Source organism: Myxine glutinosa, chromosome 10, assembly GCF_964187855.1.
Source record: "Myxine glutinosa chromosome 10, kmMyxGlut1.1, whole genome shotgun sequence".
In the NCBI taxonomy this organism is placed as follows: Eukaryota; Metazoa; Chordata; class Myxini; order Myxiniformes; family Myxinidae; genus Myxine; species Myxine glutinosa.
Genome location: NC_136270.1, coordinates 28,524,580 through 28,537,646, shown reverse-complemented (window position 1 = coordinate 28,537,646; position 13,067 = coordinate 28,524,580). Strand labels below are relative to the sequence as shown.

The 13,067-nt window shown below is 47.1% G+C and overlaps 1 protein-coding gene across 1 annotated transcript; it reads right to left on the bottom strand.

Moving 5' to 3' along the window:
- Window positions 1–3,600: 3,600 nt before the first annotated feature.
- LOC137433500 (uncharacterized) lies at window positions 3,601–8,472 on the bottom strand. The gene is made up of 3 exons (XM_078786222.1): window positions 6,655–8,472; window positions 6,278–6,501; window positions 3,601–6,114 (listed from the first exon to the last, which is right to left on the bottom strand). The coding sequence occupies exons 1-2, from the start codon at window positions 8,347–8,349 to the stop codon at window positions 6,451–6,453; spliced, it is 1,746 nt and encodes a 581-aa protein (XP_078642348.1). The 5' UTR covers window positions 8,350–8,472; the 3' UTR covers window positions 3,601–6,114; window positions 6,278–6,450.
- Window positions 8,473–13,067: the final 4,595 nt, after the last annotated feature.

Genomic DNA, 13,067 nt, shown 5'->3' with positions numbered 1-13,067 from the left:
AAATAAAAGAGGTGAAGCAAAAATTAGAGGAAGTGGAAGAAGAGGTGAGTGAAATTAAGAAGGGACGGACAGAAACTAAGAGGGAGATAAAGGAGGAAGTAATGGAATTGGTACAAGGTCGGTGCTCAACTCATAATGTGATGCTCACTAACCAAATAAAGAGGTTGCAGGTGGCAAAGGAGGTGCGGAGACGAGGTGCCAAGGTGAGTGGCGATATAATCGGAAATGTACATGATGTGAGGAAAGCTTCAGTAGGCTTGGGGATTGGTTTGGATCCGGGTGTTCGTGAAAGGCCGTTGGTGAAGTGTGCCACAGGTCTGGTGTGCGAAAAAAGAGGTGTGCGAGAATGTCCGACCATGGGGTGTGTGAGGAAAAAGTGCGCGCCGACCAGTGAGTGTGCTGTCGAGAGTGAGTCGGTCGTAGCGCATGTGCGAGGGGTACATGGAAGCGCGGTGTGGTAAGTGTTACGGAGGAAGTAACGAAAGAGTGTGCGCAAGAGGATGCGCGAGAAAGGTGTGTAACGGACAGGTGCATGGGGAAAGAGTGCGCTGTCAAGAGTAAGGGGGAATGCGCGCCTGTGGTGAGTGTTACAGAGGGTGTAACGGGAGAGTGTGCGCAAGAGTGTGCGCGAGAAAGGTGTGTAACGGACAGGTGCATGAGGAAAGAGTGCGCTGTCGAGAGTAAGGGTGAGTGCGCGACCGAGAGTGGAGGTGAGAGTAGTGAGAGTGACACGGAGCGTGAGTTGGTTGTGACAGGTGAGCGAGGATGTACACCTGGAATGGAAGGATGCACACCTGGAATGGTAGAGCGTGTGTGGGAATGCACACTTGAGTTGGTCGTGAGGCACGTGGTTGGGTGTGCAAGTGAAAGCACACCTGTGATTGTCACAGAGGAGGTGGCCGAGGAGGGGGCGCGAAGAGGTGTGTTGGTGAGGTGTGCGAGCGACGAATGTGTGCCAAGGTGTTCGGTGGTCAGGTGTGTGACCAAGTCTGTGAGGGGAATGAGTGTACCGAGGTGTGTAAGGAAAGGTACGAGGAGCATGGGAACAGCTGGAAGTAGTAGCAAGAAAGGGGTAGCGTATGCGTGTAAGCATGCAGGTGAGGCATCGACGGTAACCGGGTTAGCGGTTAGAGCGACTTTTAGCCGAATCGGGCCCTCGGTGCGTGCCGGGCTTCGCGTGCCGCGAGAACCAGCGGGGATCCGAGCCACGGCGGGTTCGAAAGGACCGCCGTACGCGATCCACGCTGGGCCTCGCTTGGAACGGCCGCGTCCGTGCTCCACTAGGCGGAGCGGGCAGCTCGATAGGAAGGGTCGTCATGGCGACCACTTTTTGTTGAGACGTGCCGGCAGGTCGAGATCGGGACATTGGATGGCTCCACACCGAGGTGGTGCGTGGGATCTCGGCCCGGGTAAGCCCCCGTCCCTGCCCCGAATGTGGGACGTATCCAGCCGCTGGCACAAAGCAACCCGTATTCATTGCTCGGCTGTACGAAGCCGAGCTTTAGAAGGGAATTGGCGCACCGAGAGGATCTAATAAGTAGACGGGTGATGAGGATAGTGTTTTGGCCCCGAAATTAGAAAAAAAGCAAAATTTGATGATGGTAGAGTGATTGGCAAATTTTTGATTTATTGAATTTGGACGAACAAAATTTATAGTGAGAGACCCCCGATGTGGTGGGATGGCAAATCCATCATCCCTCACAGACGGGGGGAAAAGGAGCACTAGATTATGGGGTTGATGGCAGTGAAAACTAGCCCGGGTGGGTTAGGATATTGTGTGTAGGGACCTAGAAGATGACATTAGGTAACATTAAGATTAGTTAGTGACTGATACCTGTAGTGGGGACGCAGGTAGAGTAGAGTGGATTATAATGACGTGGTATGTGCTTAGTTTAAAGGGAAGACGGGGAGCACTAGGTTAGCAGGGCAACAGGTAGATGAGATGATGCCGTGTGTTTGAGGATTGAACAGGTGTGATTGCACAGGTGTGCAACTGAACAGGTGGATGGAGCAGTGTATGAGTGAGTGATGGTGATGTGTATTGTGATGACCAAATGGTCCAGGAAGAAAGGAGGGTGCAGGTGGCACCAGGTGTGAGGGCACAGGTGTGCAACAACAGGTATGGAGAATGGTAGTGTGGAATAAATGGAGTATTGGAATGGATGGTCGTGGAGTGAGTATGGTGGAAATTGTGGAGTGGAGTGGATGGTGCGAAGGTGTGAATGGGGGAAGAGTGGACCCCCATCACGAATACCCGGGGCGGGTAGTGTAAGTGTTAGGTAGAGGGTACAGGTAAATTGTGGTTGGATATTGGCATCTGTGGTGCGGGTGGAAGAATGATGATTGGATGGGTGCATTAGTGTTGTGGAAATGGCTGGGCGTGTAGCCTGTTAGTGTGTGTAGTTGGTTTGGGCACTCCACCACTGTGAGGATGTCGGCCAGGTGAGGCCGCAGGTGGGCTCTGGGAGCCGGTAGTTGTGGATGGGGCCCGAGGATCCGGAGGACGGACCCGGGTCGCCCAGTGCCAGAGGGCACCAAGGGGTGACAGAGCCAGGAGGGGCCTTCCCAAATTAGATAGGTTAGGTAAGGAGCAGGTAAGCTCGGGTGGCAACTACAGTGGTGGAGGTGTGCAGGTGGGTAGACCTGCTGGGAGAGCTACACGTCGCAGCCCAGAAATTGTGCGAGGGCACCGGGAGATGAATCGGGGGAGTGAGACCCCAAATTGAGAAGCACCACAGTTTGGTCAATGGGAATTGGTTGTTAGAACCCATAGTGTAAGTGGCCAATGGATTGGCAGGGAAAGACCCCGGGTAGTGTAAAGTGTGTTAAAATCATTTAGAGGATAGTTAGGATGAAGGATCTCCTCGCACCATCTGCATCCACTCACCTGAGGTGACAGGTACTCCACACCATGCCATGTTTTGATTATTTTTTACTGTGCAAATGTTTGGATTGTGAGACGCATCATGACGTGGGTGTGACATTGTGCTTTGTTGTTCCATCTCTTCCTCCTTATGAGGATTGATGATGAATTGGGTGATGGCAAATTTTGGTTAGAGGGATTGTGGTGACGAATTTGGTATTGGAGAAATATGGGGAGACGAGACATTAGCGACGAATTTGTAAATGTGTAGATTTTGTACATATGGGGTAAGGGCAAGGGTAGTGTAGGTGACAGGGGGGTGACGTACGGTAGGGACGAGCTTTCTCATTTCGCTCTCCGTACGCATTTCGCCTTGCATTGCCTTATTGACGTGTACCCTTGTGACCTTACCCCTCGCTCATTCCTCTTGTCCCCCTTTTGTCTCCCACATGACCTGTGCGCCATGGGGCGCCGAGGGGAGCGTGCGTGAGTCGGCCATTGTGCGCCCGGAACTCTCAGAACCAGCTGTCTGCATCGATGCACCACATTATGGACCACATGTCTGTGGCCGAGCACCACTTATGGACCCCATGGGTTGGGGCATGGCCCCTCTGCTGGAACCAGCCATGAGGGCCCGAAATCTTGCTGGCGGACCTTGGCCACAGGGCACCGATGCCCCACAGGTGAACCACACGTAGTCGGCCCTGTGGGCCATAAATAAAGAAAATAAAATGGACACGTTGGGCACACTTTATTGCAAATAGGCCGCCAGTAAGAAAATGAAAGAAAGACAACATCTGGAAGAACAAATAATAATAACCAGCAGAGGGAGCCGAAGAGCAAGAGATCACCTACAGGGTTAGGGGTTGTTGATTTTATTTTTATTGAACATGCATTGAACACTGATGAACTATGGTGACTGCACCGATTGGTGCTTGAGGGTGCTTGTATTGGTGCGTTTTTGGGTGCTTTAATGGTGCATTGATGCAGAGCAGACTGTCTCCCCCCCCAGAAAGAACAATCACAGGTCCTGGGTTAGTCTTGTAAATAAAAATAGCGTCATTGTAAATAATGCTCCCCACCGTCAGTGTGTAGTTTGAAGACCATTCCGCAATTCGGTTAACTGTGGGCGTAAGTCTGTTAGGCAGGGTGCAATGGAGCAGCGGGACACATTTATTTATGTTTTAAAACTGTCGCACTCAGGGTCAGGTTAAAAGTAGAGGGAACTACACCTACGTGTCACACTAAATAAAAAGTTGTAGGCCCGGGACGTGCCTAAGAGGAGGAGGGTGCAGTGTTGCGGATATGAGGACTGTATATATTTTTTATTGTGTGAATTATTATTATTGTTTATTCTGTGCCTCCTGCCTCCGGAGCTGTGTAAAGGTCAAAGGGCATCCCATAATTAGTCCATAAAGCATCCACACCACAGCCAATCATAGAATACCCCTGTTCAATAGTTATATCTTATTCTGTGTTTTAGGGTAAGGCTGTGTCTCCCATTAATTGAAGTACTCCATTGCACCAAGTGAAAGAGATAGATTCCCTTCATTCCCATTCCCAAAACCTCCATTCCCCCTTTTCGTCGTTTGGCAATTACCTCCCCTCCAATAACCGCCATTGACCACGAGGCAGGATCGGAGAAGAAAGGCGTGTCTCCACCTCGTCATAGAGGGGAGGAGTGAGCCAGCCCCACTCGACCAACCATGAGCCAGGGGTTTGGCTAGAGAGGGCGGAGGAAGAGCGATCGGGGAGGTTCGCAAAGGTTGAGGGGCGGGGCCTATATAACCCACAGCGCGACGCTCCCCAAGGAGTCGAGCTTTGAAGAAGAAAGAGAGGCGCTGAGAGGAGGGAATGAGCAGGCGTGACCGCAGCTAAAATCCGCAGCGCGACGCTCCCAAAAGAGAAGCTGAGACAAGCTTTGAGAGATGAGCTTTGACCGGCAGACAAAAGGGAGCCCAAGCCGTTGAGAAGAGAGAGGGTCCAAGAAGCAGAGCTGAGTTGTGTGGTTTTGGTCATCAGTGGTTGCGTTGTGGTGGTCAGTGGTTGCGTTGGTTGCGTTGAGTTGTCGGTGGTGAGGAGTGATTGGACCAAGAGAACATAGAGAACATCCAAGGAGAGGACATCCCAGAAAGCACAACGCCTGTTGTAATCCTGGAAAAGCAGCGGCGGCCACAGTAGCAACAACACCCAACAGCCGCTTGGGGCCTGGACGGCAGTTTTGAGCAGGGCCGCGAAGGAACGGCGGCTGCTAAACGCGCCGATCGTGCTGCACAATACAGCTCCAAGCCATCCTCTCCTTCCAGCCAATTCCTATCATCATTCCCCGTGTGAGTCGTCTTTGTTTGTTCTGTCCTGGGTAGGTAATTAAGTCTGTATAAGCTAGTATTTTCCCTGTGTCTCTAAAAGCTTCTGTATATTATTTTCTTATCTTTCCTTCTCCTTGGTTATTTTGAGCCTGTAAATAGTAAATAAATTTAGTAGTATTTTCAACCCTTTTCTCGTCCTCTTATTCCTTTTCTTCACATACGTCGTCTTTGTCTTTTCCCTGATTGAATAGCTGTGGCGCGATACGGCCAACGTCTGGGTGAATCGGGTGAGTCGGGGAACAACTGTTCGGTCGCAGAGCCTTTGCTCGGCAAACAACATCCTTAACCGCGATCCGTAACAATATATAATACTCAAGAGTTATTTCTCATTCACAATGTCAGAAGTTTCAACAGTCATTGTCTATGTCTTCTTCAGACTCAACAACATCATGACTGCAGTTTCTGCATGTAATGCCATTACAGACTCCACAGGCCGAGATGCACGTGACCCCATTCTTCTTGCAGCTGCATCGCCGGTTGCTGCAATCTCCATGACAATTACAGCTCGTGAACTGCAATAGCTCCTCAGGAGCCGTGGGGCCCAGTGTTGGAACTGGCTCATACCCATGCACACCTATTGTCCATCCATAGTCACTGGGGTTCAGAGACATGCTCTGTAGAAGGATCCTGTCCCGGGTCTGCAGGTAGGCACGGAGTGAATGTTGTGCAGCTGCACCCTCTGTTGGAGGTAGAGTCTCTGGTTTGATCACTCCTGCCGCTGCCTTCCTTGAGAACATGTTGTACCGAATTTCACCCAATGTAGTATCTCGTCCATGGTAAATGTACTTGAAAATCGCAGTACCAGCCTGAATCACTGTTTCCTTGGTGGCTTCTGTGTCAAGGAAGATGTCGATGTACTCAGCCGCGTCCCCTTCGCAAAAACTAAAAAAAAGCACCAGGTCTATGTCAAGTAAAGTATAATGTAAAACAGAAATAAAATTATTATTATTTTTAACATTTATACTATGATGACAATGATTATAATTATTATTATTAGTAGTATTAGTATTATTTGCCGAGGTAATAGTAGTATTATCATTATTACCTGGCAAATAGAGTTGTTTTCCCATGACCAGCGATTGCAGAAACCGTATCACACCCCGTGAAGGCGTGACAGAAGAGCAGGTAGCTCTTCTGTGTTTCGGAGAGAGATTCTTTGATCTTTCGGACGTCATAAGAGCCGTTTGATGTGGTTAAGAAGAGTGGATGGTGGCTGTCTCAGCTATGGTGCACCAGCATTACCAGCACGTCTGCATCTTCTGCCCGCACCTGAAAATATAACAACATGTACAAAGCATAATGAACCGTTCAAGAACAGATTTAACTTTTCAACAGTGTGAATTCTCTTATTTTTAAATTACCCCATCTCCCCCCGGGCTCCATCCAATAGTTATACTAACTGAAGACACAAATGGTACTGACCTCAACAGAGCCATCTGAAGCAGCAGCCAATGCCTCTCTCACAATTGAAGTGTCAGCATCATTGTCACACTGCTCCACAGTGATGTGATGTTTTCGGAAGGTTGAAGAGAGAAGGTGGATGAGCTCACTCTTGTTATGAGTGTTGTCCAGAAACTTTGCTCTTGGGGTCCAGTTGGACATATCCGGTCGAATCTGGAGATTACAGCAGGAATTCTTGGTACGCCGGATGTGGTCGTGATCTTTTGGTGATCTGCTGTAGCCATCAAAGACCACAATGATCTTCTGGGAGCAGCCGCCCAGATACTGCACGTAGCTCAGGTAACTGTTGGCGATCTCCTGCCAGGTCTGACGTTGTTCCCACTTCACCATGTAGACAAGCCATCCGCCATCAATTACGAGGGTGCAGCAGGGTTGGTTAGTCAAGTCAAGTGGATCAGTTAACGCCTTCAGGCTTGTATTTGAAAAGTCTGCCTTGTTTGCCTTGTTCATCTTCTGATCTTTGTTGCTGAACAGGGACAATGGGAAGGGAGTCAGCTCATACTGTAAGCTTGTCTCAACTGTCATATCCCGCTGGGCGAAAATGATCAGTCGGTTGAACAACTTTAGTGAGTCAAGGTGAATCTTTTTCTCGTTGACCAAGGGAAATTTTCTTAGTGATGACAGGGCTTTTATCTTTGACTTGACATCCATGGTCGACGTCACTGACTGTCCATCCAGCTTGATCTGCATCTCCATCCCAACTTCAGCTGCTCTCTCAGCATTGACTGCGTCATCTCCAGTGCTTGTGAATCCTGTTGAGAAAGACACGAGCAACTCCTTGTCTCTATCGTTGTCGAATGGCTTGATCTCCTCAAACCATTTTAGGACAAGTTCAACTGCCTCTGCATCTCGCTTCATCTGTGTCTTGGCAAGGTCTCTGTGGACTGGAACATGTTTACTGACGTCCTCCTCCATCCGCCGGTTGACATCAGACAGGTGACTGAGGGTGAGCACCCAGCATTTGTGGCCAGAAAAACTGTTTCTCATTCTTCCTCTGCTCAGTCCACCTTGTGACTTGGCTGCCTTCATTAATGTCTGCTCAATGCAAATGTCACACCATGTGCCGGACCACTCATGACTTGAGTAACGGACAACGTGGTTCCCGTGGGCAGTGAGACGTTCTAAGGTGTCTTTGTAAGCAGGCAAAGTTTCTAGTTCCTTCATGAGTTGACAGTACAGCCGTGCGCCCTTGGCATACTGATGATGGCCTGCAGCGGCAAAGATGTGAAGCATCTTGGTAACAATGCAGGACAGATGCCCATTGTGGTCTGCAAGTCGCTCGGTTCTGATAAAGACCTTGATCACATCTACCATGTGGTGGTACTCCACCCAGAGTGCAGGTGTTCTTCCTCCTTTTGCGAGTCGTTTGAAGGTTTCTTCAAACCTTTGCTCAAACACTGGCACTACTGGGTCTGAGTGTCTGGCTCCCATCTTCCCATCAGCCACCTTCTCCATGAAGGTCTTCATGTCACCACGCTCCTCCTCAGTGAAGGCAAGTTTCATGATGTGTTGATAGATGGCTGCATCGATGAGGAGGTGAACACGGATTGCCTTGTCAAAACATCCTCCATCCATGATGTGGTTGGCTGTCGTACTTCCAGGATAGATCAACTGGATCACATCTAGTAGTCCAGAATCTTCCATGATGTTACCCATTGATCCAAGATAAGACTTCAGCAGGTGAAAACCACCCAACCTTGGAATGACGGGTAGATTTGCCTGCTTTATTATATTCACAGCCTTCAGCCAAATCGGAAGATCAAAGGTCACTATAGCGACCCCAGCGCGCCGTATGCACTCTTTCAGAGTGGTGAAGATGGTGTTGAGGTCATTAGGGTCTCCTTCAATGACTGGGAGGAACTCGATCTGTGTGCTCTGCTTTGCATCATTAGCATGGATTCTCTTCATCCAGCCATTCCAGTTGGAGTGTGGGAACTCAGGATCGTTGGTTTTGATCACCCACCCCGCTGCCCAGAGTGTGTCACCTGGAGTGAGGAGTGGCTGATCATGAGCCAGGGAGGAGGAAAGCTCAGCGAGGGGGAGAAACATGATTGCGTTCGTTCCTATCTGTTTCCTGTTCGTAAATGGAATAATCTTTACTTCAGTTCCTCTCAGGATCTTAGCTTTGTCGAGTGCCTTCAACTTCACCCGGGGGAAAGCTGCTGTTGTCTGTGGATCTGGCAAAGGTGGTGCCGGAGAGGTGACTTCGATCCAACCCATTGAGTGAAAGGGAGTGTTTCCGTGAATAGAGACAATGTTTAAATCTATATTGTCTCCAACAAACTGAGTGACTGCATTGTTTGTTTCCCCAACCTCCATAAAGACCACCTGATCATTACTTGACAATTCACTTTCACTGGCTGGCACTTTGGCTGTCATCACTGATTGATCCTCAAGCGCAGCATCAACCGCAACCTCATCATTGATCTGTTCATCGGATTCCTCCACAATGGTGTCAAGAGTGCCAGAAGTATCTGGAACATCATCTCCACTCCTACTATTAAGGAAGCAGTATTTGTAGTTTTGTGTCTCCGTGTAAGACTCAGTGTATCCCAGCCGGTGGAACTTGTTGAGCATCCATTTTGACCCAAATCTATGATCAAGTTGTATGGCAAGCCCCATTTGGTGTGGCAATACTCCAGACCGAGGTCAACAGGCCTTAATAAAATTCTGCCCCCAAACGGCAACTCTTTCGTCTGTCTTGACAATCGGTCTCAAGAACATCTCAAGGCTTGCAGGAACAAGTGTCAGCTGACTATCGATGTCAGTCATACTGTGTGTGGTGGGGTATGACTTTGGACCTAAATCAATCAAGGCAATATCATTGGATATGAACTTGAGTGCCGTCTTTATGATCTGAGTCTTCTCATCTCCATGGTCAAGATTAGCATGATGCGCTCGCAGAATATTGTCGGTGCCATCTTTGAGACAGAGTACATCTGCCCTTCTTTCCTGTGTTGTGAAATACAAGGTGTCTTCGTATTTCTCTAGAAGTTTTATCTTTAGCCAATGCTTTGAATAAGAAAGGCTCTTCTCTGGTGACTGATCAAACTCCTGCAGCTTTTCATGGACTTGGTCCATGTTCATTACCCCATGCTCTAATTCTGAGTCTAACCATTCGCAGAATTCAATAAAAACTGCCTCTCGCTCCTCATCAATACTCCTCTGTCCTCTCTTCCTTTTTCCTTCCTCATCAGTCTTGGACAAACTGTCACCTCTCGCAAACATAAGTTTGCATTGCAAATGGTGCAGTGTTTCTTCTGCTACCAAGTCGTTGATCCCTTCCAGGCGTCCAGTGACTTCAGTGCCCCAGTCATCCCCGCTACTCCGTGCTGTCTTCAGCAAGCTTGCCTTCAGTGTATCTGCAGTCAAATTATCTGGCACTCTGTATTTCTTTCTAGCTTGTGCTGGATTATTTTTGTAGAGCTGGGCTGGTTGGTTGCAAAGAATGCATACATCCTTATACAGGAGGTCAACTGACTGTGATCTTCTAGAACTGCAGCCAGTTGATGAACTGAACTCACAAGTAGTGCGTCTTCTCTTCAACTTTGATGACTCTTTCTCTGCCTTTGATGCTTGAGCTGACTTCTTGGTGGTTGCAACAAAGTTGTTGTACAGATCATTTTTACACTTCTGGTGGTACCTCAGTTTTCCTTCCTTTTGAGCCTCCTTCATACGTTCCACAACAGTAACATTTTCGACAGTTTCTGCTTGTTTCAATAAAGTTGAGTATCCCTTTGGAGTTGCCTGTATGAGCCTTTCAGCTGGTGTATCCGAGCGTGCACAGATGAAGCAATTGAGCACAGGTGGAGTAACGTCTTCATCCATATTGCTAGACTCCATGTCCTGCAAAGTAGAAAATGAGATATATTTAGAAATTATTTTTCCACAAAGGAGTGTCTGTGGTGAAATATAAATGTTAACAATCAACTCAGAATCATGAAAAACCCTTATTTGACCCCTCATAAGTTACTTAAGGGCCGATTAAAAAAAATAAAAATTCTCGAAAATAATTTTTCGGTACCCGAATTCAACAGCTTTTTTTCTGGGTTTCCCACGGGAGTTGACCTTCAACATTTTAACACATGTTATTACACACCTTTACAAACATATTGGTGAAGACATTTTTTGGTAACAATTTAGTTAACAGATTTTCATATGTTTCCCTTACTATTACTACTGTACCCCTGAAGCAACTCTTACATCATTGTCCCAGCATTCTCGTTGAGGTGTCTAGAAGATGGAACATAAGCTTTTGAGGTCCCCCCTGCACACCTACCACATTTAGGATCATCCATCCTAATGTACTTCTCGCTGGTTCCTCGAAGAATCCCTGCAGATCTCTGATTGCTCAACCCCACAGCCAGGCACTTCGAGTATTAATTCAAACAAATAATTTGGAATTTCAGGATGTTCATTTTTGACATCCATGAAAATAACTTCATTCCACTCTCAGAAGGCAGACGATTATACTTCATCTTGGATTATTTCTAAATTCCTGCCCTCATTGATGGCTACTTTGATAGCATCAAATGATGGTACTATTGACAAATTGAAAATATTTTCCCAGCTAGGAAAACATTTATGACTCCTCATGGTGTTGGTACCCTGATGTCTTTCAGAAAGGTAGTGGAAATAGCAACAACCATTAATGAGAATTCTTGTTGAGTAATCTAAATGGGAAATCCAAAGATTCCAACTCGCCTCTGTCTCAAAATTCTCGGCCTTATGCACTTGCGCCCTCTAATGGACTTGTGAAGGTAATCTCTGCCTGGATAGAAAGACAATGCTCAGTGTAATTGCTAATAAAGCCTATTGTTTGATGGAGAACAATAGTGTCTCCTCCAGATGAAACTGTTTTTACGATAGAGTGCCAACTTACACCGCTCGCTCTCAAATTTGCTGACAATCCTTTCCAGAGTCTTAACAGAAGCGACATGAAATCAATTGTGCTGCTTTCACCCAACTAAGTTTTTGTCTCGTTTAAGAATTCCAGGAAATTTCTTAATGATTTACCTTTAATGAACCCAAGCTGTCTGTCCCTGAACTTACAGTCATGTGAAAAAGTAAGTACATCCCATGTAAAGTTTTGACTTTTTCAACATATTTCAACATACAGCTATTTGATCTTCATTTCAACAATATTGATAGATAAAGGTGATATAATATAACAAATATCATGAAACATTTACATTTTGTAGTCCATTGTACAATTTAAATAAACATAAATGCAAATTTCACATGTGGAAAAAGTAAGTACACCCCGACATTTATCACTACTTCAAATACATAAAATTAGAATCAGGTGCACCAGCTCAGGTGCAAATGATTAGAACATCGTTAGAGAGGATCTTGGAGGAACCTGTCTTATTTAAACCTCAGACATTTAGTTTGGGTTTGCTCTTTGTTGTTGAAGTGTGCGGCGTCACCATGCCTAGATCAAAAGAGCTCTCTGAGGCCTTCAGAAAGAAGGTTATAGATGCCTACGAGTCTGGGAAGGGATTTAAAAAGAACGCCAAACAATTTCAAATCAATCATTCGACTGTTCGGAAGATCATCTGCAAGCGGAGAAGATTCCAAACAACTTCCAACTTGTTCAGGCCAGGCCGCCGCAGCAAGTTCAGCCCGAGAGCAGACCGCAAGATGCTGAAAGAAGTCTCTAAGAACCCCAGAATGTCATCACGAGACCTACAGGTAGCTCTTGCCACTGTTGATGTCAAAGTGCACGAGTCCACCATTAGAAAGAGGCTGCACAAATTTGATCTACATGGGAGGTGTGCCAGGAGGAAACCTTTGCTGTCCAGAAAAAACATCAGGGCAAGACTAAAGTTTGCCAATGAACACCTCGGCAAAGACCAGCACTTCTGGAACAATGTGCTCTGGACAGATGAGTCAAAGGTAGAGCTATTTGGCCACAGTACCAGAAGAAATGTTTAGCGAAAACCAAAGACAGCATTTGACCACAAGAACCGGATACCAACTGTAAAGCTTGGTGGTGGAAATATGATGGTTTGGGGAAGCTTTGCTGCATCAGGGCCTGGGCAGCTCACCATCATAGAATCCACTGTGAATTCTTCATTGTACCAGAGGATGTTTGACGATAATGTGAGGCCATCTGTCGGAAAGTTGAAGCTCAACCGAAGGTGGACCTTGCAACATGATAACGACCCTAAACATACCAGTAAATCCACCAAGGAATGGCTGAAAAGAAAGAAATGGAGGGTTCTGGAATGGGAAAGTCAAAGCCCGGATCTAAATCCCATCGATATGTTGTGGGGGGATTTGAAACGAGCTGTGCATGCAAGAAACCCCACAAACATCGCACAGCTGAAAGAATTCTGCATGGAGTTGTGGGAAAAAAATTCTCCCAGTCG

Coding starts and splice junctions, on each gene's coding strand:
- LOC137433500 (XM_078786222.1), bottom strand. CDS start 8,349: ATGGGTAACATCATGGAAGATTCTGGACTACTAGATGTGATCCAGTTG. Junction 6,502..6,654: donor CTTCAGATGGCTCTGTTGAG/GTCAGTACCATT, acceptor TTATATTTTCAG/GTGCGGGCAGAAGATGCAGA.